The sequence below is a fragment of the Candoia aspera genome, chromosome 3 (assembly GCF_035149785.1).
Source record: "Candoia aspera isolate rCanAsp1 chromosome 3, rCanAsp1.hap2, whole genome shotgun sequence".
NCBI lineage: Eukaryota > Metazoa > Chordata > Lepidosauria > Squamata > Boidae > Candoia > Candoia aspera.
Genome location: NC_086155.1, coordinates 188,064,106 through 188,088,919, shown reverse-complemented (window position 1 = coordinate 188,088,919; position 24,814 = coordinate 188,064,106). Strand labels below are relative to the sequence as shown.

Genomic DNA, 24,814 nt, shown 5'->3' with positions numbered 1-24,814 from the left:
TGCTCATATTTGGGGGTTTAAGGAAATGAAATTCATAACTTTTCATTATGGAGTGGAATATTTTATGCCACATGTACAAACAACCTAGTGAAAAACCGAAACAATATTTTTACCTAAAATCACTTCCTCTCACTGGAGGGGGGAGCCCCATATTCCCCCCCCCCATTTTGTCCTCTACAATATGGTTATTTTCTGATTCTGGAATCAGGGCATTTTTAACCACCACCCCCTGCCCCTGCCCTCCCCCACCGCACCCCCCATGGCTTGAAATAAAGGATTCCTGGGCTCCATCTTCTACATCTTTTTATCCCAAAATACACATACAGAAGTGCCAAGAAAAAGGGAAGAAGATGGCCGTTTCTGATTCAATATAAAAGCTCTTTTGTTGCATTCACACACAAAAGCCAAGAATCGCGTTTCATATCTAGGCCCTGAAGGACATGAAGGCATTGGTCCTCCAGTTCTACAGCGCAGAAGTAAAGATCTCCCCAAAGTTTGGGAAAGGGACAGAGAGTCCAGAGCCAATTACTTAAAAAAAAAGGGGGAGAGTGGAAAAGAGATTGGGGGAAGTTGGTGGAATTCAATAGCTCTCCTGTGGGTTCCATTTAACCCCTGTATTCCTTGTATAAAGGAGGAAATGTAATCGCAGTGCGTCCACCACCGAGATCGTGTTTTGTTTTGTTTTTTTCTTTAAAGGAAAAAAAAACACAACCAACCAGTTGATCCGTTCAGGAGCAGCAAAAGTAGCAAGCTGGCTGTGATCACTTACTTGTCCGTCTCTTGTGACATGTTTGATCCAATGAACTCTCTCCCCTTTTCCAGATGCCTCAGTCTCTCTGGTGAAACTGGACTTTCAAGTCTGTGCAGGTAAAGGTGTGTGTGTGTGTGCGCTCGCGTGTGAGAGCGAGCGAGCTCCCGGGACGGCAGAACCAGAGCTACTGGTAATTCTGCTTTTCTTTCCCCCCTCTACTTCTCCCTCAGCCAGCCGCAGAGGTAGGAGTGGGACAGGTAAAGCCCCCTTCTCCCCGCCCCTCGCATGTGGAAAGAAGACTGGCTGGCCTTTCCCTTCTGCACTCCCTCCCCCCGCGGTTTAGGGCACCGAGCAGCCAAGCAACAAAAGCTGAAGGCGCCTACAGGTAACTTTCCCAAGAGAAGCTGGATTCTTTCACTAAAGGATAGCAGGCGAGAGGGACGAGCCGCGAGCTGATTGGGTGGAGCGGGCCTTCAGGTGAGCAGCCATTGGAAGAGGCGCGCTCAGGTAAGGCCCTGGCTTAGAACTCGGAGCGATCTCACCTCTGGGAAGCGGAGCCGGACTGGATGAAGGAGCGCGGGGCGAAGGGCGGGGAATTGGGGGGGGAGAGAGAGAGAAGTTGAATGGGACACTAGGATAGCGGGGCAGGCGAAGCCTGGCAGAGGAAGCCGCGGGAGGCCGAACTCCCTGGCCGAGGGCGCGCGAGGAGACTGGCTGCTCGTCCCGCAAGTGGGGGTGGAGGAGAAGACGGGCAGAGCAAGGGAGCTGCGGGGTTGCCTGGACTTGAGCGGGGCAGGAGTTACGGGGAGCGGCTCTGGCAAACTCGCCTTTGACTTGCAGCTGTTTTCCGGGTCCCGAAATCACCCCGCTATCCGCCTCTACCCTCGCAGGCCACAGGCAGGGACAGGCAGCCCGGAGTCCAGAGGGAGAGCACCAGACACCTGTCCGCCCTCTGTATCGACCTGTACAAGAGGTTGGGCGACAGAAACGGCCAGCTTAAGCCACCTTTCTTCCACAAGACCTTTTTTACCTGTTACATAAAGGGCACTCATTGCTTGGTTTTGGAGTTCCGTGTGTTTTAGACCTGCCGCAACAGGATTTGCAGGCCTGCCGAGGGCCATGAAGCGGGCTAGTTAAGGCGACTTCTCTCTGTTGTAAATCTGTTTGTTCGGATTTGCTTGGGGGGCTTTAGCTAGATGGAGCTAGATAGAGAAAAGGAAGTCAGTCGCAACCCACCTCTACCCTCTTTTCTTCAACTGAAAACTTTCAAACTACTTCTTGGGTAAGGAGAATAAACATGAATTGTGTATTTCCCCACCTGGTTGCTGTAATGTTTGCAGTATTTAGATCCTCTTGCCTTCCTGCCTAAACTTCATCACTGCAAGGTGTGTGATAAATTAAAATTAATACCCACTATTTTGCTTTTTTAAAAAGTGGTGTTTTATGTAAGTTCAAGAGTGGGAATGAACAATAATAAACAATATCCAGTCCCTAGACCTTGGATGGATCCATCATGTTTAGTCCTTTGCACTTGTTTACCCTCCAGTATTTCCACAGACAGCAATCTGTTGCTTGTGAATGTATCATGACCCACCAACGAAACGCAAGGTTTCCCCCATTTTCCAGGAGAGACTATCTCATGTTTGCTGTGGGCCCTGTCAATCAATGGTGTGGAAGTAAGCAATTCAGTCTGCTATTTCATGTATGCTTATTTGGAAGTCAACCCCTCTTAACGCTCTGGAAGTGATACTCACGTAAGCAAATCGCCCACTTAGCTGTGGTGAAGAAGAACAGATAAAGATTCTAGGCAAATGAGCTCTCTTTTTTGATGTGACAAATGACCATCTGATATTCATCATTTGATGGGCCAGTAAAAATCTCTTGTGGCCCTATTAACTTTTATGGGGTAGTTGGAAAGTAATAATGGAATTTACAGCTGCACAATGGGATGATAATCACTAGTTTCATGGCTTTTGGAAAAAAGAGGGGAAATAGATGACTTCATGAGGAAAAATCTGTCAACAGCTATTGCTCAGGACACTAAATTAAACCTCGGTGTTCAGAGACAAGTATATAAGATACTGGGACCAAAACACAGGGAATGAGAGCCTTTTAGATGTTTTCAGTGGGCAGCATAATCTTAAATTAGATGGCTTTTGTATATCAAATTAAAATTTACAGCACTTTTTTGTTTTTCAGTCAAGTTCTGCTGCTTTAAATAAAACATTTTTCCAAATAGCACTAGTTCAGAATAACAGCCCTGAATTGGGGATTAATATCCTAATTCTAAATACACTGTGGGAATACGAGCTGCATTTTAGCTTAAAAACCAAATCTTGGATCATATTGTACATTAAAAAAAGCCATGTCCAATGCAGTATTTCTCACTGAACCAGCCCCATTGTGAATTAAAACATAATCAGACCAAATGTTAAGAGAAATCAAGGTCTTGTCCTTTGTCCAAAAAAATAGAATAAAATAGTGTGATGCTTACAATAGCAACTAGAGTAAATGTGTAAGCCTGAGCACAGTTTGAATGGAATAAACAGTAAAAATAGGAGATGCTAAAGAGCAGGTTGCATGCTTTATTACCATTTGAATCTCAGTGTTTCTCATACTTTCACTTTGGCTACTTCCTTTCTCAAACAGCTATAATTCTATTGCGAGAAAAAGAAACCAAGGTAAAAGGCGACTGTTTTCTCGTCAATTTACCATGTGTGTATTTTTTTTTCCCATGTAATAATAGTATTGCTTGGGCTTGCTGCTTAGGGACCAAAAACATCAGGTATTCAAATAGGGTTTAATGAAGGTTACAAATTATAATTACAGGTACCTAAAATTATGTGTTATGGAAGCAGCTAAAACAAATCTATGGGATGAAGATGCTAATGGCTTGTATTTGTATCAAAGCAGTGCTGCTAACAAGTACAATGGGAAGAAAGATGTTTGAACAACCCGTTCTCTTAACCAAGGGGAGGCTACATATGTTTGTGCTTATCTATCAGTATGTCATTGAAGGCTCTTGTGCCAGCTTCCAATAAAGAGCACCATGCACAAAGCCAGCTACTAATTTTGCAACAGGTAGCACTTACAGTTAATCCTTTATGTATCTCGAAACTTAGCAATCATCTTGTTATATAATTTGTTTTGAAGGGGGCTGCTATGTAGGTCGAGGAAGGTTTATTTTTGCACATTGCGGAGGATAGAAGCTTGATTGTGATGGCTCAGGTTGCCTTAATGGTGGTCATTCTTTTTATGTGTAGCACATTGTCATTTAGAATGTATGGCTAATGCAACATGTGGCTACCCTGTCTGGGAGTATCAGGAACTGCAATCCCAATGCATTTGGAGGGTGCCAAGGTAACCTGTAGGTAGGACAGCAAAATTCCTGTCTCTCTATGTTTATGATTCTATCACAGCATCTTTATAGAATTATTTGATATATTACTGACTTTCTGCCCCAGTCTAACAATATTTATGCAGAAGTGAGTTCATTAAGGAAATTACTAGCAGATGTGTTTAGGATTATTTCACACTGTTGTTTCTCATCGTCCCCATATGGCTAACTAAATACAATGAAGTGTTAAAGGAATGTACCCAATTCATTACAGTTCTTCATTCAGTACCAAAACAGCTTATTACCACTATGACTCGTTTCTTGTCATGATATTATATTAGGAACAATGGCCTGGATTCCCCAATAACACTTTAGATCAGTGTTTTTCAACCTTTGCAAGCTTAAGATGTGTGGACAACATGGCTGGCTGCGGCATTCTGGGAGTTGAAGTCTTAAGGATGCCAAGGTTGAGAAACACTGATCTAAAGTATGCCTTATGAATGCTCTTTGGTATCCCCTGGCACTAGGTCTTGCCTGTTCAAACACGAGTTATCCTGGATTACTTCTCAAAGCAACAGCATCAGCAGTTAACACTGCTGTGTGTTAGCTTTAAACAATACTGTTGTGGTAAATTGTTAACTTTGCCTATTATAAGCAACTGTTGACAGAAACTGGAGGCAAAAAAATCAGTCATTGATATGGTCAGTTGTTAGCACTGTGTTCCCCAAAGGCAATACTGGTTAAATTTGACATGTAGAGGCTGTTTGGAATTAGATTCAATTCTCTTCTCAGTACCATAATTATCTGTGCAGACAGTCCAGAATGCCTTCAGTGCAGATTATTCTTTGAGCCTATAGATCAAGAAAATAAATATTTAAAATATTTAAATTGGGACTGATTATTCTACACCAGATATAGCCATATTTTAAACAAACATAATTGAACCAAACCAGTTATACTTTTGGGCCTATTCTTGAGGCTCATTTCAGCAGTTAACACTTCAAAGAATTCTCCAGAGCTTCATGTATGTGGATATTGCGGATCCTTGTGCTTGCAATTATAAGAACAATATCATCAAATTGTTTATTATAGCCATAAGGCCAGATACAGTACAAGAACAGTACTTTTTTTCGTAACTTTCCATGAGTAAAACACCACAACAAAAATACTCTCCATTGATGTAATTAAAATGTTGCCCTTTTCTGTAAAGAGGTTAGACTGATGGATTAGGTATGCTAGCCTCTCCTGGCACACTAATAAACATTTCATGCTAGATATCTGTACTTTGAGCTTATATATGTGTGTGCGTGTGTGTAATTGCTTCATCAATATTTCTGAAATTTCAGGTTATCTAATAATCTTCAGTAATGAAGAGTCTCTTCTGTTGAAATAAAGGAAATTTTAGTTGTACTTTGGTCTGCTGATTAGCACTAACAAAACCATAAAAACAATTGCAATGTAAATAAATGAAAGAGCGATATATTAACTATAAACATTTTAAGGCACAAGCACCTTCATCAGTGATGTATTTTATGATTATCTGAACTGGAGCAGGGGGCTTACATTCCTATCCTGCCCTTCTTTCAAGGAGCCCAGGCATTACTATTGTAGATTAGAGAGAAAGACATAATCACTTGCCTAAAGCTACCGAGTAAGTAAATCTTTATGGCTCGTTGAGTATTTAAGATCATGTTTCCCATCCAAAGGGAATGCTTCAGTTGCTATAAAACTTACTTTATCATGTAAGTCTGTTAGAAAAGGACATCATAGTAGTATTAGAAATAGCTAGAAGTGCAAGAAGCGCCTGTAGAAAAAGTAAATAACAATGCCAGAGATAGTATAGATATGGTGCTCGTTGATCTTCTCCAGTCTGGAGATTTAGCCTGTTTAGAGTGTGGCATCAGCATAAGAAAAGAAAAATTTACTGAGTAAGAGTAAACATTAACTACTCCAGCCTCTTGCTTTCCAGAATCAATCTTTCTAAAGTGATTTTTGTAAGATTAAAAGTGAGGAAGAAACTGCATGCTCTGGAAGAAGCTATGCATGCTCTGGAGCAAAGACAGAACATAAGTATAATGAATTAGTATTAGTGCCTCTGAATTAGGAGCTCACTTAACCTCTCAGTACTAGTATACTGTATGTCCTGTATACTGAGAATTGTCATCACATAAATTGTTAGATATATAAAGAGTACTTTCTTTTTCTTTATCCCAGATCTATTGCTAATCAATTTCATTGGATGATCTGAAGTTCTATTATCATACGAGATGAAAAAGGTCATGTCTGTATGCATTTTCTGTAAGCTGCATAATTCTTTAAACCTCTATTATGCCCTCCTTCCTAAATAATATTTTTCCTAATCCAAAAAACTCCAGTCTTTAGCCTAGCTTTCCCAACCTAGTGCCCTCTAAGTATTTTCAACTACAGCTGCTATGATATCCTCTGATGTATGAGTTGTAAGCTGTACTTTTTCCACTCTGCAACAATTTTTTTAGATAAAATAACCAGAACTGAACAATAGTTGGCTTAAATATAGCCAAAAGATAATAGTGAATTTTCAAAGTAGGGTATCAGATTTTGCCCTAACTAGCTGATATAATAGTAATCACTAATGCTGAATGTTCAGATTACTTTGTGTGTGTTATCTTGTAATTCCTAAAAAGAATCTGTAAGTAGAAGGAAATTATTACCCTTATATTGCAAATGGAGAATTGAGAGAACTATGGGTGTTCTGTTATGGGTACTTTTACAAAATGAAAGGGGCTTGTTGGTTCACAAAATGATTAGCATGGGGACATAACTAGCACTGATTTAACAGAATGCTACCAGGCATCATCTCTAGCCCCCTCTCCTGTAGGACATTCTCTATTTTCCCTGCATAATTTTGTCCTTTTTTTTCTGGGCAAATGGCCACATTTCTAAACAAAGATCTAGGCTGTGGCTGCCTATCTTTTATTTTATTTTCTAAGAAAGCTAATGGGATCCAAAACATTCCTGAGAATATAATTGATGACGGTGGCCAGAACTTAGATTTGCAGCCTACCTTCTTTTTAATTTGTAAAGTTATTGGACTTTTTTTTATGTGAAAAGGTAAGTTGGGGTAGGTGAACCCAGCAGGCACCAAGAGTGGTAACTAAAGGTGTATCAGCACCATAGAGTGTCATACTGGGCATTCCAAAACTAGGGTAACCTAGTGAATTTGTAACAGGTGTTTCTTCAAACCTGAATGAGCTGTTTAGTTACAGTGCTATGTTAAATCTTATGAACGCTTCTTGTGTCCTGTATTGCATCTCATTATAGAGGAACTTATCTATCCCTTGAGACGTTGAGCCTCAGCAGGTGGCAGCAGCACCTGGCTAACTTTGTCTGGGGTACCACTGGTTCATACTTGGATGGGAGACTACCAGGGAATAACAAAGTTGTGGGCCAGCCTTGAAAGTCAAGAAACATTCTTGAAGTAGACCATGGCAAGCCATTTCCATTGTGTTGCCAAGAAAACTGCATGACTGTGTCCATGAAGTCACTTGGGGTTGAGCTCAATTTGAAGAAGACTATTTTTAATGATGCTTTGAGGAAAACTTAGATGATTCTAAATGGTGCTCAGTAGTATGCAGTGTATTTGTGGGCTGAATGCTTCAAGTTGCTGTGTGGGTTTTTTTCTCTTGAGATGGCTTTGTAAATAAACTGTGACTGTGTTGAAGAACTTAACTTCCTTATTCCTGTTCAGAAAGTAAACAGAGGAAGCAGGGTTATTTACACTTGCCGCAATTTTCCCTGCACCTTTGCTTCTTTTTCAAAAAAACCTAGGTTTTCTTACATGGTTTGTAAAAAACCACTAGATTTAATTTAAAAAATAATAAACTAGTTTGATGTGGTTGTGGCTTACAGACATTCTAAAGATATGTTTTGTTATATTTGTTAAACAATAGTTTGCATATTGAAGAGAAATGAATGGGAGTAATAGTTTTGCCTTTATTTCTGTAGTTCCAAAACTTATCAACAGCTAAGTGGGGGAAGCATGTGAGTGTTTTTCTCTGCTCCAGCCATGTAAATAAGCCCACAAAAGTTAGTAGCCTGCAAAAATTGTATGAAGACACTGGGTGGCAACAATGGAGACCAATGAGTTGTGTTCCATTTGTAGCAGCTATGCCATTTCTGTGTTGGGCATAGTGGATGGTGTTTCCCTTCTGGGGCAGCCCACTTTATTTCCATGTTGGGCATAAACGAAAGGATGATGTGACCTGTCTCTCTTCTATCAGCCAGCTTGTTCCCCTACCTGCAATTCAGTGTCAATTATTGGCTTCCAGAGAAGTTTGAATGATGACCACCTCTGTTTTGTTGATGATTGAACTACAAAGAACTAATTTGTAATGCCCAGGAAAATCACTTGGGGCTGTTCTAACCATGAATATAATAGGTAGCGGGGCTTCTGCCCTTGTAGCTTTGAAGCTGGGATGGGGCCAGAAATAAGAGCATATTCTATACTCAGAAAATATTCCTAATTTAATCACAAACTCGGGGATTGTGAAGAAAGGCAGCTCTCAGGGCTGCTTCAGTGGCTGGTTGCATTATTTTGTGATTGCACCCTAATCAGCCACAAGTCCGTTGACTGCCCTTGCAGATTAGTTTCCTTGTTGTCAAATGGAAAATCAATGGTAGCTTAATAAAAGAACTTATGAAACCAATGTTATGAACTCAGAATACTATTTTGCCACTACTTGCATTTCAAAGTAGAAAAACTGCACATTTTTATAGTATCAGTGAAGCATCTGTTCTTATAGATGTAGTTAAGTACTGTATTTCTGCTCTCCCCCCCCCCTTTTTGCAGTATCCAGGAAAAGGTCTTATCTTCATTTATTTAATTCAAATTCCATCTCATGTTGTTGTGCATGAATGTGTAAAGTTGTAGAAGATGTTGATTTTAACAATCTGACCATGTCTGTAGGATCATAAGACACCACTGCAAATTGTATGGGTAACATTCACCCACCTTTGCAACAAGATGTGTTGGAGCTAGATGGCACACACAATATGCCTAGTGATGCAGCCTAATTTTTCTAATATGAGGCATGCTATATTTCTTAAAAACTTGGCTTTAACATTATTTTGTCTGGCCAGAGAAAGGGTATGTTGACAGACACATTCAGTCCTATTTCTGGAATGAAGGCTCTCAGAGATGAATTTAATCTATTATGTGGTAACTAAATAATAGCAAGTCTTGATTACATTATGTCTAGATGGACACCAAAGCATCATGGTTGGTTTGGATATTTTCTGTTATTTTTAACCTTCCTCTCTTGCTAAGTAGCTAAGGGAATGGGGATAGATTTCTACTTCGTATTCATTTTTTTAAGCCTCGTGTGGTGCCGAGTCATAGGCGGCAGTATTGCAACCGAAATTCTACCCACAACCTGAGTTTGATGCCAGCGGAAGCTGGATTCTTGGGTAGCCGGCTCAGGTTGACTCAGCCTTCCATCCTTCCAAGGTCTGTAAAATGAGTAGCCAGCGTGCTGGGGAAGGTGACGACTGGGGAAGGCAATGGCAAACCACCTTGCTATAGTCTGCCAAGAAAACATTACCAAAGTGGCGTCCCCCCAAAAGGGTCAGACATGACTCGGTGCTTGCACAGGGGACCTTTCACCTTTCACCATTCATTTTTTTAAATAATTTTATTAAAAGTTTTAAAAATGAAGATAAAAACTAATAAAAAGTAATATAAAGTAAGAAAAAGAAAAAGAAATAAAAAAGAAAGCTAAAAGTGCAAGAAAGAAAAAAGAAAAAGAAAAGTTACAAAGAAGTGGCATCTGATCTTCTTTACAGCAGTTATAAGTACAATTATAAATTTACCTCTTTCTCTAAAGTTACATTATGACTCTCTTCTTTCTATAATCTATCCTGTCTAATGATCAACATAAATCATAAGTTCATCTTTTTCTGTTTTACTCAAAAAGTCCATAAGGGGTTTCCAGTCATCAGTAAATAGATACTGTCTTTTCTCTGATCAAAGGAGTCAATTTGGCCATCTCAGCAAGTTCTATCATCTTCACAAACCATTCCTCCATTATAGGTATTGCTGAATCTTTCCACCTCATATTCAGAATAATTATTTGGAGTTGGTTAAGCCTTCCATGTTAGCCACTTTCAAAAACTGGTCACCTGTCAAATAGCTCTCTTGACCTGAACTGCTGTTTGTTTCCTGGTTTGGTATTACTATGAATTCAAGGAGATATTAGAGGAACACATATATGAAAAAATAGGCTTTACCTGTAGTTTCATCCCAGTTTTGAAGTGATAAAAGATTTCTGAATAGGCAACATGAATTATGAGATTTTGATTTGCCTTTTCTTAGAAAAATCTCTTCTGATGGGGGGAAAAATCCATATAAACAAGATTAAAGAAGGATTCTCAGACCCAGTGAAATTCAGGGTAAAAACTGAAGATAGCACTAAAAATGCTAAATCAGAAATTGCTTTTTGACTGCAGTTTGCAACAGCCTGACACTGGCTCAGTTCAAAAGCCAAAGTACCTCTGGCCCCCTGTTTAATATTGTTTCAGCCATGTGGAAAGATAAGCTGGTTGGATGGTTTTTAAATGGGAAATGAAGCTCAGTGGGGACAGATGATGTAGATAAGACCACAGAGTAGGAACATGGGGACCTTGCTAATCAGGATAGGTAGACTGTGTAATACTTGTTGCTTGAGCTAAAACGAACTGTTTATATTCTTAGATTCTTAGCAAAAGTTATCATTAACTGAGGCAAATGTTGCAGTATTTTCTGTTGCACCCTAAGAGCACTCTATGTCTACATGGTACATACAGAGGAAGAAATGTGCATATTTGTTTCTAGTATAGTATAGACTGTAGTTGGCTGTTCTTGGAATTTCTTTGTATGAACTACCTCACTGTTTACATAACATTGATCCTGGGTGCCACCCAGAGACACTGGATTTTTCTTCCTTTATTTTTCCTATTGCCCTTTGTGGAAGGTACACACGTTATGAAATCATTTTCTCCCAAAGAAAATTGATTTACTATCAAGGTAAAACTTTCAGCTGTACAAATTATGAAAATGCAAAGTAGATTTATATTGCCTCTAATATCCTTTGAATAATATATAGCAGAATAAGATAACTCAAGGTCAGAATAAGAATAAGAAGCTGAGATCTACCATCCAGTTTATTTATTTATTTTTATTTATTTTCTATCCTACCTTTATTATTTTTATAAATAACTCAAGGCGGCAAACATACCTAATATTCCTTCCTCCTCCTGTTTTCCCCACAACAACAACCCTGTGAGGTGAGTTGGGCTGAGAGAGAGAGACTGGCCCAAAGTCACCCAGCCAGCTTTCATGCCTAAGGCAGGACTAGAACTCCCAGTCTCCTGGTTTCTATCCCGTTGCCTTAACCACTAGACTAAACTGGCTCTCTTTGAAGACTGAGTGAATGAATTGATATTTTCTGTCTTGATCTATTTTAGTTAGCTTTGTATCAATAAAACATAATCCCAGAAGTCAGTCTGAGAAATTAACTTCTGTACTGTGCAGTTAGGTTTGTTAGAAATGGCATAAAGAAAAAAAAATTAAAATACACCCAGTCCTCCTGTGCACCTCTAGCTTTTATTGATAATTTTCATATGGGAATGATGAGGGATCACCCATTTGATTGTTCCTTAAATCATATGGCTTTGCCATTACCGGCCTAACTTTTAACTAGAATAACCAGTTCCTCTTCATCTCCTACTTTCCCTGAAAATTTCCCCCATAATCTGAGCAGAGTAACAAACAGATAAACAATGGGGAGTAGTTAGTAGCCAAAGGATTTGTATTTGCTTTCAAGGCATCTGGAGCTTGCAGACCTAATAACTGATGGTTGCAAATACTGTAGCAGAGACAGAATGCATGCCCCAAATCAGAGGAAATGTTGGCAAACAGGGATAGAGAGACTTAATTAGAGCACAGATAGTCACTGATTTAACTGATTGTCTCATTTCAGCTTTTATACTGCCATAACTGCCCTAGATTTTCCCCAAAGAATCTAGGGAATTAGTGGAGGACTCAAAATTGGATGTACCTTTGTTTCCTATGTTTTTTTTAAACTTTTAAAAAGGAAAGGAAAGCAAAGACACCTCCAGGTCTGAGTCCTTTCTGAAGTGGCCAAGGAGATGTCTCTGGAAAACCTGTCTAGGGAGCAACAAGGCAAGAACCCTCTCTGCTGTTGCCCATAAAAACTGTGATTCAGAAGCATGTTACTTCTGAACATGTTACTTAATAGGCCCGTCCAGTCTCCCTTTCAGTCCAGGCTTCCTTTCAGAGCCTTCCAAGTGTCTCAGCATTCCACTTCCATGATGGGGAAGACCTCTGGGAACAATCCTACCCAAAAGGAAATTTTGCTGGATACCATCCTTTCCAAGTAGGTGTCCTCCATAGGTGCGTTACAACAACAGTTCCCCAAATTCCCACCAAACACCTGGAATCTGTCTGGTTGAGGAAGGGTATTCCAGATTTCCTTAATAGTTTTTATAGGAAGTTGCAATTTATTAGCACAGTTTAAGACTCTGGAATTTTCAACACATCCTTCCCGGTTGAAGATAAATGTTTCTAACTTCTTCCTGTGGTTATGGTTGTTTTAGCTTGTGTCAACAAACTTCTACACAATTGATTTGCATATGTAGCCCAATTGATTACTACAGTTAATCTCCACTGGCCAGAAACCTGGGTAAGAAAATTCATACTGTTCAGTTATTTTGATGTTGGGATGCTAATTGGGAAAGTCACCTAGTGATGTCTTGATGATGTGTGGGAATATCACTCTGCAGGATTAGTCACTAATTAGGAGCTGACAATTGACTGCACCCCTCCCAGGCCCCACCTAAATCAAGCTTAGCACATTTGGAGAGACCCATGTGATTAACTATTAACTATTAATTAAATATTACAGTTGCTAACAACAATTAAATGCATTTTGCAGCAGAAAACTATAGGGGGAAATTAAAAGTACCCAACTCACAAAACAATCAACTCTGTAAGTAGACATGGTGCTGAAAGCTTACAGAGGCATTTCACAGCTTTGAAACCATGGGGAACTCACAGCAGTAGTAGAAATACCTTATTGCTGTCACATGGTTTTTTCTTCTCCTACATGCATGCAAATAAGAGTGAAGCACTATTTAAAAGTACTAATGGGGTTGCAAATAAATAAATAAAAATAAAAACCTGCAAATTTGCCCTTCCTGGTCATTGTCACATTTCAACAGCCCGTATGTACACAGTGTATCAGGGAACATAAGCAAGTTTCCATGCCTGAACTCATAGGGGCTGATAAACCTTACAGAAGCATTAGCCACTGAGACCCAACACAGACAGATAATCTTCACATGCCCAGCTTCTGTTTTAAACCAAGCCTGATTCTGGAATTTCACTGACATAATCAGAAATCAGAAGTATGATAAACAACTCTGTTCATATAACATTACCTAAATTTCCATATTCTCATGTAAGCTGATATACTGTCCTAACAACCAGGAAACACACTGAGACAATGAACTGGTCTCTAATATTTATTGCTAGTACTTAACAGGAATCCTAACAAACTGAAGAAGCGTGGGAAAAACCCAGACATATAACCCCCAAGGGTTAAGGCGGTCCCAATCTGTGTCTCTTTGAATGGCTGAACAATTCCTCAGTGCTACGCATGCGCTTGACAGTCTGGATGGGAGCCCCCTGCTCGCCATCCTTACTCATGACATATACAGTAGAATGATCTTACATAAATGTTACTGATTTAGCTGAATTTATGATTAGTTGAAGGCAGCATAATCTGATTATCTGCACTGCCCTTAGATCTGTTGGATAAATATAATTCTCGTAAACAACTAATATAAACTTCTCACAGTGTTGCTAGTACCAGCATAAGCAATCATGGATGAAGGAAGAAATAGATATAGTCTTGTCTACCGTTAGAAGACCCAGACACTTGCTTGGTTGTAATTCCATCCCTATTGGCTATTGCTGTGTTAGCAAAGGTGGTCTAAAAAGGTACAAAGTGCTCTTAATTTAAAATAAAATCTGTACAATCTGTAAAATGGAAAGAAAAGTTATAGTAGATACCTCAGTAGCTATAATTGTATTAGCATTTGGTGCCCTGTATCTGATTATTAATCTTGCACTGGGGTAAAATAGAACCTACCAAAGGACTTTCTAAGATCTCCTTTTTATCATCAAATTGTAACTTATTGTATGATTTCAGCCTACATGTGTTTTAAATCATATTTATAGCTGATCAAACAGACATTTAAGGAAGGAAGGAAGGAAGGAAGATGTGGATCCTGAATTAATTACAGATAGGATCAACCATATTTCATATGTTTGCTTGCAAATGGGTTGCAGTGCCCCATTCAGATCCAGTACGGAATTTGGGGGTCCTTCTGGACTCTCGGCTCCTGCTCAAAGAGCAGGTGGCAGTTGTGGCCAGAAGGGCCTTTGCGCAACTTCGTGTTGTGCTCCAGTTACACCCTTTCCTGGATTGAGATGCCCTCTGAACAGTCACTCATGCCCTGGTCATCTCCCATATAGACTACTACAATGCACTGTACATGGGGCTACCCTTGAAGAGTATCCGGAAGCTTCAGCTGGTCCAGAATGTGGCTGTGCAGGCAGTTATTGGTGCCCAAAGATGGGCACATGGGACACCACTGCTGTGCAAGTTGCACTGGGTGCCAGTTTGCTTTCGAGTCCAATTCAAGGTGTTGGTTATGACCTTAAAAGCCCTACATGGCATGGGGCCAGGCTACCTGAGGGACCGTCTCATCCCCATGACATCGGCCTGTCCCACCCGGTCATGCAGAGAGGGCATGCTACGGACGTCAGGGAATTCCACTTGGCGGGGTCTAGGAGGTGGGCCTTCTCTGCAGTGGTGCCTGCCCTTTGGAACATTCTGCCCCCAGAGGTGAGGCAGGCCCCTTCGGTCCTGGACTTCCAGAAGAATTTGAAGGCTGGCTGGGGAATTCTGGGAGCTAAAGTCCACACATCTTAAAGTTGGCAAGGTTGAGAAACCCTGCTCTGATAAGACACAAATGAGGTATCAGAATTAGTAACCATTTGTTACTCTTGGCATTCACTTCATAAGAAATTAAACATGAACTTTATTTATTTGAACCAAATAATTAAACAAATTAAACATGAACCATTATTTATGTGTTACCAAATGATGCGCACCTCTGGCTTGTATTAGGGGGAGGTGCTTCTTTGATGTAGCAAAAGAGCGTTTGCCCCTTTTCAACATCTCTCAAGCCCTTGGATTTATCTACAAAATGTCTTATGGGTGGAATGCCACCCTGTTCCCATAATTACGAGGTGCCACGATGGGGGTAAATGCAGTTTTCTGATATTCATTTTTACTGTGGAAAAGGCACAGAAAGTAAGTTAGTTGCCCAATAGCGCAGCTGTTGCATAAGCCTCTGTTTGGAGGTGCATTTATTTAAAGCAAGTGCAGACTGTGCCTTGCTACTTTGTGCTGGGCAAGCCTGAACTGGAAGGAAGAAAAGAACAAGAAGTGCCTGTTCTACCTTTCCCAAGTACTGCTTTGGGGACTTGTTCCTCCACGGGAAACTTGACAGATTCTCACTGCAGCACCAGGGAGTCAAGCAGAAGGCAACTTGTCGATAATTCCAGCTGCTATGCAGATGAAGCATTTCAGGGTTGCATTTAGGGAACAGCTGTGCCGTTCGGGCATACTGCTGGAGCCCGGTGTCCCTTAAATATGGGTGTTGGCCAGCTTGTTTGGGCTGCAAGTAGAAGGGAAGTATTTGGTGACCATTTGGGAGTGCCTTCATATATTCCAACCTCCCCTGCTTAAAATTATTTGTAACCCTGTGCTGGGGTCAAAGGTCAAGAAGTTTAGGATTTCGTGGGAACATGCACTTGTTTGGACTTGGTTCAAAAGCTTAGGTTACCTGTTTGACAGGTAGCAATTAGAGAGTAATAGCTTGCCAAGCTGGAATGTCGTCGCTGAGGCCCATTGCTGAGGATCTGGTTTACCTGTTCAACAGGTGTGGGCTGTAGGGCTCAGATAAGTATGTGCGCGCACAGCATTCCAAAGAATCAATTTTCCCTTTAAAAGGCATAGTCATGACTGCGGGGCATAAAAGAGCTGGGTTGAGCCCCTCTGGAAGGTGGTTGGTTATTTGCACAGCAAAGAAGCAAAATAAATAGTGGCAGAGGAGATAAGAAAGAGACTTGGAGGGAAGAACAAGGCTCTTGGCTCCCTCCCCTTTCTCTGCTCCTACTGGTCTGGTAAGATGAACAACTGTTTGGTTAGTAAATGAATGGAACGAACAATCATGTCTTGGAGCATTATTAATGTACAAAACAATACAGGCTAATGCTCTCCAAATGTATTTGGCTGCAATATCCATCATCCACAGTGAACATGGGGGTGGTGGGGATTGTAGCCCAGCACGTTTGGAGGACACCAGTTGGTGACATTTGTAATGTGCACTGGATTTCTGTGATGCTTTTCTTTCTACCTTCTCTCACGGATCTGTGAACATCATTCCAAATGGAGTTTTGCATATGTGGTACAATGTGTACTTTGATAGGTAGGGATGCTTATAAATCTTAAAATGTTTCTAATTCAGCACTGTGAACAAAAGATTTGCTTGGAGTGTCCATGCTGTAATCAATTTATGAAAAAATTAATCATCCAAATATGTTAGAGCAGATGGTTCCTTTCTCATTTTATTTCACAATGTTCCTGTATAATATGTTAGGTTGTATCATCCATCTAGTCCAGTGTTTTTCAAACTTGGCAACTTTAAGATGTGTGGACTCAACTCCCAGAATTCCCCAGCCAGTCCACACATCTTTTAAGTTGCCAAGTTTGAAAAACGCTGATCTAGTCCATAGTGATAGCTATGTCTGCATGGAGATTTAAACCCAAGTGTCTGGTCTATCCGTTTAACCACAAAATTAGATTAGCTCTCTATAGCAATATTTGAAAGATATTGACAGTATTTAATATGTCACACATTTCTTTGTTATCGTTTTCTCCAAATTAAATATTAAATGAAACAAGCTTATCTGAAGTTTGAATTCTGCCAGACTGGGGCTTTGTTGCAGCACTAGTTGGGATCAAATTTTGCTGATTATTGAATCAGTATAGTGTAGTGGTTAAACCATTGAACTAGGACCAGGGAGATGCAGGTTCATTTTCAGCTATGGAAGTGACGTTGGGTCAGAATATTCTTTAACACACAGGATTGTTGTTATGGGGAAAAATTGGAGGAGGCAGTATGCTATGTATGCTGCCTTGAGTTCTTAGAGGAAAGATGGGATATAAATTTAACATAATTAAATAAATACATCTTATTCATGCACAAAGCTAGATTTGGGATGTACCTTGAGGTAGTAGCTGAAGCAGAGGAAGAAGCAATACTGTGGAGTCACACACATCATGCTAAGCTGCATTGTGGTTTACTTGGTTTTGTGTGTTTTGCAAAACTAGCCATTGTGGTTTAAAAGGAGGATTCATGGCTTAGCCTGATGGACTCAAACAGCCAATTATAGCTGAGTCAACAAACTGTGGTCAGCAAACCCAGGGCTTTGTGTAACATGGAGACAGGTCAACAGATATAAACAAACTGAACGAATGAAACTTGGTCTTTTTCTGTAGAGATTTCCTCAACTTGACCTGCAAAGAAGCTTTTTTCTGGTTCTGATTAGTCAATTATTGGGTTGGTTCAGCAATCCTGTCAACCTGGAATTGCACATTGTAGCCCCTGTTCCTTATGCAAACTTAGAGTATATCCCTGATAGTACAGGGGTTCTCGAGCATCTTCTCATTTTGCACAAGAATGCCTTTATCTTGCCTTGTTTGTTTACTTACTATTCTTATAGATTGTTGCAGTCCAACTAAGTATCCCAACAATTTATTTCCAGTTAAAATTAAACACACAGACACATACATACACATATTATGCATATACATATACATATACATATACATATACATATACATATACATATACATATACATATACATATACATATACATATACATATACATATACATATACATATACATACAATTTGCCCTGATGCAGAGGATGTCAAAGCATCTTGAGACAATAAGAGAATGAGAACCAAAAGCCTAACAAAAATCTTACTTGGAAGATTTTGCAGTGATAGATATATAGTTTTAAGGGATGTCCAATTTAAAAAAGCCTGAGGAGATCCTATTCCCTCCTCCCAGTTTTCTTAATAATAATTACTCCTGCAAGCCATTGGCAAATGGGAGATTTCACTGAATGAACAGCACACTTGATCACTTGGAATGAAGTGCCCTTGAATTCAATTCAATGAAACGTACTCCCAATTATTTGTGTGTAGAATTACAGCCTGACTCTGGGCCTGGATTGAACTATTTTGAAAGGAAGATACGTCCTGTTGTTTTTAAAGTATGCTTGAGAAGTGAAATGAACCACTGATGCATTTAATATTGCCTCTCCAGAGCCCCTTGAAACTTGGCTTCACATTTTAATTGCATTAGAAGAAACCATCAGAGCAACTATTTGCTTTGTATTGCTGGAGTGCCTGGGAAGGAGTGAAAGCTTCATATAACTTCTTCCAAAATGCTTTCTGATGCTGCATTATACAACCTTCTTATTCTTGGGGTTCAGATTCAAAATGTACACCTATTCACTCACTCACAAACATCATATATACATATAATCTGTAGCATATATGGATTTTTTCTCAGTGAACAAGTATTTGAAACATATAGTCATGTTATATCAATAAAATAAATCTGTATTTACCAGATTAATGCGGGGAGGACGTCCATTCAGTCCATTATTGGGATTTTGCCTATCGCATCTGAAGGCTGCTAAACTGAGGTCTGGTAAATTGAGGGCTTACCATATATGCCCTTCAGAAATTTATTCTAAATTTACTTAATGCATTTTTACCATGCTCTTCAGCCAAAAATATCCCAGAGTATCTGGCATAACAGTCAAAACAAGCAGTCTTGGTCTGCAGATTTATACTCTACAAGGCATAGTGCACAAGGAGGGGGTGTGGATAAGAAGCAGCAAGTAAACCCAGGCATTAAGTCTTAATATTAAATAGCAATCCTTATGATGGCCATGGGGAAACTGGAGAAGAGGTTGCAGGGGTTTAGGTAGGTAACAAAATTAAATCACTGCCCATTTTCAAAACGATTCTAATGTCATCCAAGCCCCTTAAATGTCCTCATCTTTTCCCAACAGACAATTACATTTTATATGTACGGTTGTCAGTACATTAAAGAAGTCTTAGTTAACCAGTGACTTTTCTGTGATTAAATCTCTCTGCATTTGCATTTCCACCCAAATAGTTTAGAAGTAAAACACATTTTTTTTCCTTTTTGGGTGCTGCATATTTGTGCCTCAGCAGTTGCTGTTTCAGCAGAGGTACCATTTGTGTGGGATTGAAGGAGGAATGCTTTTCTTAAGATGGTATCTGCCATCTACAGTTATTTTTGCTTCTATTAAAATCAACTTGATCCAGTTAATTAAAAGGTCTATTAATTAAACATTTACTTGATCAAAAGTTGCAACTTTATGTTAAGTGCAGATTCAACTTCAACAGACTGGACAAATGCAGTGTTATAAGTCTTCCAAGGACATTCCTATAATCTTTTTGAGCCTGTTCATGCACCTTATCCATTATTTTCCCCTTTTATTTCCCTCAGTGTTGCCAGGCGTAGTTTTTCCTCATCCCCTCACATCACATGCCCAAAGTATGTGAATTTCTATTGGCTCACAGAGAAGTCAATCTTTCTTTGGTACAGGACTGACTACCTGGTTCTTTTTGTAGTCCATGAAACACTGGGTAACAATCTGCCCTCTGAATCCATAATTTGAAGGTATCTCTCCTTCTTTCATTTATTCAGAATCCTGCTTTTACAGTTTTATATTACCTTTGGAAAAACTATTGCATTAACTATTACGATTTTTGCTGTCATTAAAATGTCCTTTTCGTTCCTTGTCTTGTCTGTCATTGCCTAAGGATTAATCTCATCTTTACTTTTCCAGCCAGCTATCCATCTTTATCTATTCTTGTGTCCAAGAAAACAAAACTACCACCTTTGTATTTTCATGATTGGATATTAAGTTCACTAAACAGTTTGATATTATCTTTTCCTCAATATTTATCATTAATCTGAAATGTTCACTATTTTTATTTTCATTATAAGCTGTTCTAAGTCTTTTTTACTTTTGGCTATTAAAGTGGTATTATCTTTATATCTCAAAATTTGATTCCAGTTTCGTCTCATTCATATAAATGGAGGAGATGACAATTCGAATCAAAACTGGAGGTCAAAACACTAATAGTTTGAAGCTAAAGCAACTTCCCTTTTTCTTTTGTTATGTTGCCATCACGTTAGCTATCTGAACTTGTATCGCTCTGCATTTTCTGAAAGCTGCCTGTTCATTTGGCATTTCTTTCTCATTGTACAGCTGCATTCTTCTTTGTAAGAACTTGAGGCAAAACATAGCTTAGGTGATGAACAAATCCAGTGATGGTGCATTTTCTTGTCATCTCCCTTCTTTGATTTAGGAACATTCAGTTACCTTTTCCGTTTTTTAGGCCTCATAGTCTTGTTCCATATTTGTGGACACAGAGCTTTTAGCACTTCAACTACAGTATGTCTTTACCAACAGCTTTGAACTGTTCAGTTAGTATTTCATCTGTGCGTAGTCCTTTCTATTTGACAGGTAGTCCATTGTCTGTTGTACCTTACTTTCTAGTGGAATGGGTTCTGAATATATTCTCCCTCTACCAAGATTTCTGTCATTCAATTTATAAAGGATTCAGTATAGGCTTTTCATCTTCCATTAACCACATTTGCCTCTGTTCTGTTCTGTTCTGTTCTGTTCTGTTCTGTTCTGTTCTGTTCTGTGACTACTCTTGAGTATTCCTACCTTAGCTGTAATTTGTGTGTTTGTGTGTTATTTCTCTGATTTTAAGAAGATGTCTAATTTTTCTTTCATATTTTATAATCCTCTGTTTACATTCTTGACTGAGGTATCTTTTCTTGGCATTTCTTGTTTATGTTAAAAGTCTGTGTTCTGTCATCATTGGTCCTTCATTGCTCAAGGCTTTAATCTGATTTCTCCTAGATGTCACGAAGCTCGTTCTGAAAGCTACTTGGAACTTCTTCTCTGACAGTTTGGCATTTTTTTTCTACTTTGGTTTTCACAGTGTCTTTTATCTCTTTGCACAACTTCTTAGGTTTACTTTCACTTAGGTTTGGCATACTAAATCAGTTCCTTGCACTGATCATTTATTTTGACCAGGACTAGAAAATCTGGGTTGTAAAAATCCTGACAACCAATAAATAAGCAACAAAGAATTAGGGTTTTTTTTTTTAAGGTTGGACAGTGGTCATACGAATTTTTGCAGCCCAGATCTGGTAGCTCCATTCCAACTATATGTCCTCCGGGTAATATGTTGGCAGACTTAACTTTCTTTATTTTTTAAACTTTAATCTATATATTTGACATCAGTAATTCATGGTCTGTTCCACAATCACACCTGGAAATGTCATAGCTGACTGGATCACATTTCTCCATCTCCTGTTTCTTATTGTGTAGTTTAATTCCCATATTATCCATTCAGTGATGCCAATGTAAAGAACCTTGTTTGTGTTTTTTGAAGCAAGTGTTGTCAGTAAACAAAAACTTCTCTTCAGAAAACTCTGCTGGTCTCCTGTATTGTAGCATTTACCTAATCCAAATCATTTGTGATTCCAGGTTTTTCTGTTTCTCCAGTTTTGGCATTCCTATTACCCATTAGCAGGATCACCCCTTTCTTAATGTTGAATTTATCACCTCTTGTGAATTGCCATGATAGTTCTCAATTTCTTCCTTCAATTCTTCTTTAGGAGCTCAGCTGTTGTCTGAGCTTGGAATGGAAGGCCAGCATTATTTATGGCTTTAAGAAATGACACAAAACCAAGGGTTTTGTACTCTTCTACTTTTTATGGAATGCTTGAAATTCTATAAAAATGTTCAATCAATATGAAGTAAGTGAAAACATACAGGTAGTCTTTTAGCGACCACAATTGGGATCAGCAACTCAGTTGTTAAGCGAAGTGGTCACTAAGTGAAACCACAACTGTGCTTATGATCTTACTTCAGCTTTCCTTTGCTTTACAGACTAGCAAAGGTTGTAAATGTGAGGACTGGTCATAAAGTTACTTTTTCATCACCGTTGTAACTGCAAATGGTCACAAAATGAGGCAGTCGCTAAACAAGGACTACCTGTAGTTTAAATGTCCCTGCTTAGGACAGCAGTATTGGACACACTATTGTATTTCTGCTCTCAACACTGATTTTGGTGACATTTGCTTCAAGTCCAGGCAGATTTGCTTAGACAGGTTGTAGCATCAGGATGAGTTTATTAGACCTGGTTTGCATGATATCTCAGTCATAACATGATTATCTTAATCTTATCTTAATCACCCATGTTTGCATGGCATTAGAGGTCATCCAAACCCAGAAAGAGAGAGGGATTATCTCTGCTGTTTAACCTCCAGACATGGAGGTAGAAACAGGACAAGTGTTGTGACTTTCATTTTTCATCTCCCTTGGGTGCATAAAACATCTCCTTCCCATTGAGCAAGTTTCTTGGTGGTGAAATAAGACTAAGGGATGGAGGGAAACAGCCTTCTCCCATTTCATTCATAGTGGTTCTGATCCAGATCAGCACGCACCCATCAGTTTGTCGAGTGTCATATTTAGCCTCTCATGTTGGAGGAGGGTATATTTGTGACAGAAGTTGGTCCCCTGAGATACAAAGGTTCACAGTCTGCCCTACCTCATCTTCACTGCCACTAAGTCAAAAGATGGAAGATGTAGCTTACTCGTAGGCCACTTCAGTTACTTCAAGTGCTGTTTATCTATTATTTAAATCCCCCCTTCTATGGCCTGAGGAATATAAAGTAGGCAAGCCTGAACTAACCTGATGAAATTCGTCTATTACAGAAGAAAATGACATGCTTGACTTTTCTTTTCATTTGTTTTCCAGAAACCAAACCATTTTCATCACGGCACTCCTGTAATCCAAATGATTTCAAGTGGGTTTAAATTCTGGCGCTTCAGGAAATAAAAAGGCTTCCCTGCTATCTCTCACAAAAGGGGCAGGCATGAGTCAAACTGCTTCCTATCAGCATTTCCTGCACCTGCAGTTTAAGTTATATTATTTACAGAGCTATGATTCATTTCAGAAAAGAAAACACTCATTGCATCTGCCACAGGAGGATGAAACTCTGCTAATGCAAAGGGAGGGAAAATTTTTAAAAAGTGAGAGACTTGAATTTGCTTAAAGTTGGAGAAAAACTCCCTTTAGAGTCATGATTTAGGAAAATCAGTGGAGATGGAGTTCATAAGATCATATTGGCTTGCTCGCAATAGGAAGCAACTGAGAGAGATGTGTTTGCTTCAAAGTTTGCCCATTCTGAAAATTTGTTGTGATGTATTTTATGTGCAATCCTAAATACAACCCTTGCATTTTGAGATGCCTGCCCTTTAGTTGTGCCTACAGTGCCTCCTTGTTTTTGTCTTGTTATGGCTTGGGTTTACTACGGACTGGGATAACACACTTACTTAGGAACATTTGAAAAAGTTTTGAATAAGTTAATATAATAAAATAAACATAATGAGAGAAAATTGCAGTTTGTATGCTACACTTACCCAGGCATAAAATTAAGCAGTGAATATGCAAGCTCACAACCACTGGCTCATTCTGTGAGTGGGCATAGTTAATGAGATATATGAGATTCATTTAGCCTAGTTTAACATGATGCACAAATGCTCAACTGTGGCTTTGTCCATCCGGAAGGGGCCTGAAAATAAAGCCAAAAACAAACAAAATCCAAAATGTGGGTTTATTTCAGGCAGATGGAGTTTTGACACATCATGGTGTTAAACAAATGGGTGGCTTGTTGGCTACATGTTCACATGGCAGGAGCCCATGATTGATTTACTACCAAGACTAGGTAAGTGCAGTGGTTCATTAGGATTGGACTGAGCCAAGCAGGATCCCTATAAATACAGTTGCAGTTGCTACACCCTTTTTTAAAACTTCTCATGAAATAGATGCATCCCTGTAAGCAAAAATCTGAAGAGCTGCATCCACCATCTTCATTTCCCAGAGCATGGGAATTCTGTGTGAATAAAACAGAGAGAGAGAAGGAGGTAGATGTTAGTGCAGTAAGAAGAGATAGGAGACTTAAGGGGAAAAAAATCCAGAAGTCCAGCATTATTTTATAAACGGGTGGAGTAAGCAGGTCAGTGCTGAGAAAGCAGGAGGGTTGTGATTATTTTTCCAAGAAGGCACCTTTCTCAGTGCCCAGTCCAACTTGGCTGCACCATGGAGCAAAGGTAACTTGTGAATATGATGATCTGTGTGCCTCTACTAGCAAGCTATCTGTTCTTTTAATTTCCCATACTTCTTTAGGTAGCATCATCACTAGGAAATCTTAGTGGTGGCTGGCTCACAGTCCCTTATTAGTGTTAATTTTGATAGTGGACCTATACATGAATCTGTGGGTGTGCTTTTGAGCCAGTATTGATTCCTGGCGACTGCCTGAACAAGTCCCTGCAGTTTTCTTGGCGAGGTTTTTCAGAAGTGGTTTGCCATTGCCTCCTTCCTAGGACTGAGAGAGAGCGACTGGCCCAAGGCC

At 39.5% G+C, this 24,814-nt stretch overlaps 1 protein-coding gene and 1 long non-coding RNA gene across 3 annotated transcripts in view; one reads left to right on the top strand and one right to left on the bottom strand.

Annotated features, from left to right (window-relative positions):
- GRHL2 (grainyhead like transcription factor 2) overlaps positions 1-1,021 on the bottom strand; it is an 85,372-nt gene extending 84,351 nt beyond the window's left edge. The window contains exon 1 of one of the 2 annotated variants that reach the window (XM_063299571.1): positions 770-1,021. In XM_063299571.1, the coding sequence (XP_063155641.1) occupies positions 770-789 (20 nt within the window). In that variant the 5' untranslated portion in view covers positions 790-1,021. The remainder of the gene's footprint in view (positions 1-769) is intronic. The other variant, XM_063299570.1, reaches the window with a different exon arrangement.
- On the top strand, positions 780-23,426 carry LOC134494414 (uncharacterized). The gene is made up of 3 exons (XR_010067673.1): positions 780-867; positions 982-1,258; positions 23,158-23,426. It is a non-coding gene; the product is annotated as an uncharacterized LOC134494414 (long non-coding RNA).
- The last annotated feature ends 1,388 nt before the right edge of the window (positions 23,427-24,814 follow it).